This window comes from Pygoscelis adeliae, unplaced genomic scaffold, assembly GCF_000699105.1.
Source record: "Pygoscelis adeliae isolate BGI_AS28 unplaced genomic scaffold, ASM69910v1 Scaffold597, whole genome shotgun sequence".
Classification (NCBI taxonomy): Eukaryota; Metazoa; Chordata; class Aves; order Sphenisciformes; family Spheniscidae; genus Pygoscelis; species Pygoscelis adeliae.
The window spans coordinates 258,141-260,588 of NW_008825148.1; the positions used below are offsets into that span (position 1 = coordinate 258,141).

A 2,448-nucleotide genomic window follows, 5' to 3' on the forward strand; every position below is an offset into this window, starting at 1 on the left:
TGGCCCCCCGGCGCCACTGCGGTCCTGGCCCTGCACTTACCGCTTGCCCCCTCAGATGAGTGCACCGCTCCCGAGGCCACCAGCGGGGCAATGGTCTTGTACCGGATCAGATGCTGTGAGCCCTTCTCCAGGTCGATGGTGTACTCTCTGCCAGAGACAGACGGGAAGTTAAGCTGCCTCTCCTGTTTTGCTTTAACCCACACTGCTTTTGTGAAACTAACTTATTTACATGCACCACATGGGGAAGCGCCCACCTACCTCTGCTCATCTGTCTCTGGTTCGACCAGGATGTTCTCCTGACGCTCCAACACCCTCAGAAACACAAAGGAGTCCAGGTTGGGCTTCGGAACTGCAGACAACAGATTCAGAGCACGAGCTCAGCACTCACTTATGTTCCTCTGCAGGACACCGAGCTAACAGAGGGGTACAAGGGACAGCGCACTCATGGCCAGTAAAGGAAACACTAGATACTTCTGACCAGATGTAGTGCGCACTGCCTCAACGTAAGACAAGACTCGGCAGGGGCCAGCATGATCCTCTGACAGCAGTGCCAAGGGACAGCAGCATCAAGACGTGTACCACACAGCAGAGCAGTGTTACAACACTCATCCCATCATCTCTGCTTCTACCAAGCACCAGCCGGAGGACTAGCCCTTAAAATTTCATGCTCCCCAGAGCTTTCCCCACACCCCTGCTGCTATAATTTTCAGATTACCCTGGAGTCTTGATGTACTCACCTGATTTTAGGAGAGAGACTTTCTGCAGGTTGGGCGGCATGTGTTTTAGGGCCACGTTTTTCAGATAAGTCTCTGTGTTTGCCATGTACCTGAAATAAATCATTGGAGCATTTACTGGTTTAATCAAATACAAATTTGCAGGGAGAGCATTGACTCAAAATGCCAGCAAGCGACATCTCCTGGTCCCACAGGCATGGCCAGAGACAAGCCTAATGGCTTGCCCTGGTAACTGGCTCACAGTTACCAGTTATTTTATTTCACCTCTTTCCTTGTCCATAAGGAAACCTCCTGGTAAGACACGTGATTCTTACTGCAAACCTGTCTAAGACTAACTGTCTAAGGTGAGTTCCTTAGAACTCACCTAACACACAGGTGAGTTCCATAACCTATAAAAAGGGAGGGAGATGCATGTAAAACCTACTTACTCTTTAGCAAAGGCAAACTCCTCCGGTGATAGAATAGAAGGCTCCCCTTCGGCTCGAGACTTCTCCTTCTCCAGGACATGGGGGAAAAACTTCTCTATCTGATATTGGAACAAAACCCCAAAAGACCGTAACAGACCTCTCCCAGTAGTTCAGTGCCTACAATACCCACTCCCCAGAGGCTCTCCCTACAAGCAGCAATCCACTGCTGTACAGATGTATGCAACAGCTGCAGGCCTGCCCAAATACCTGCTCCTGAATTAGCAGCGATATGGTCAGCTGGGGTCTCCAAGCTGCACAACCGTATGTGTACCTGGCAGGACCCAGGCAGAACATGCAAACATTCAATTGTGCCATCCTGGACTTAGATGAGGTAAGAAAACACTCATAGCAATGCTGTGATCCTCCTTCATCACAACAGAAAAGCGTGTCCAAGGAATGAGTTCCTTTGGGTTGCACTTTGGAGGACACAGACAGAGACAGATGGAGCGCGCTTTAACTAAGTGCCTTGCTGAAGCAGGAGGCATTGTGTGGGCAAAAATCACTCCTGAAGTCACCCTTTTTCATCCCCTGGGCAGCACAAGCAAGTATTACCTTCACAAGCCTACATCGCAAGTAGCTGCTGAGCACGTAACGGATCCTTTCAATCTCCATGCGGTGAACGCTGACCTTCAAGTCTCCTCTCTTTGCCCGTTTCAGGTTTGCCTCCTGCAAGGAAAGACAAAGAGAAATTAAATGGTTGAAATGTCAAACAACAAGAAACAGAGAGGAAGATAGGTTTTGTACATAGGGCCCACAAAAACAGACTGTAGCTGCTTTTGGTGACACAAAGCACACTGTTTCCTTGTATCTCTCAGTCCCCTCCCCAAGAGAAGCTCAAAGAAGGTACTCAGAACAGCCTCATCTCAGGGACAGAGGAGCAGACAATCCTGGCAATCCCAGAGGAACCCAAGCATGTATCTGCCAGGCCAGGAAACCAGGGCCTGCCCGTACCACCACCTTAGCCCAGCAGAACCTACCATATGGTCCAACTGCTCCACAACACACTCAATGATCTCAGGTTTGCTCTCCAACAGCTCTGGGGCAAACTTCTCATTCAGCCAGGCCTGAAAGAAGGCACACTATATGTAGAAGCGAGGAATGCACCTGCTATACGCCCCAGACCCCAGAGAGACCAGAAGCTCAGCCCTCCCCACCTCCTCCGGCGAACCCAGCGACCCGGCCCCCAGCCGCCCCACTTCTCCCCCACAGAGCCCAGGGCCCAGCTTTCAGTCACCCCCCCAGATATC

At 50.9% G+C, this 2,448-nt stretch overlaps 1 protein-coding gene across 1 annotated transcript in view; it reads right to left on the reverse strand.

The window, feature by feature from the left end:
* Window positions 1-2,448, reverse strand: part of GINS4 (GINS complex subunit 4 (Sld5 homolog)) — a 9,956-nt gene that overhangs the window by 6,268 nt on the left and 1,240 nt on the right. The window contains exons 2-7 of the mRNA XM_009328295.1: window positions 2,179-2,265; window positions 1,754-1,867; window positions 1,163-1,260; window positions 738-826; window positions 259-349; window positions 41-147 (exon numbers count right to left, since the gene is read on the reverse strand). Coding sequence (XP_009326570.1) covers window positions 41-147; window positions 259-349; window positions 738-826; window positions 1,163-1,260; window positions 1,754-1,867; window positions 2,179-2,265 — 586 coding nt within the window. The remainder of the gene's footprint in view (window positions 1-40; window positions 148-258; window positions 350-737; window positions 827-1,162; window positions 1,261-1,753; window positions 1,868-2,178; window positions 2,266-2,448) is intronic.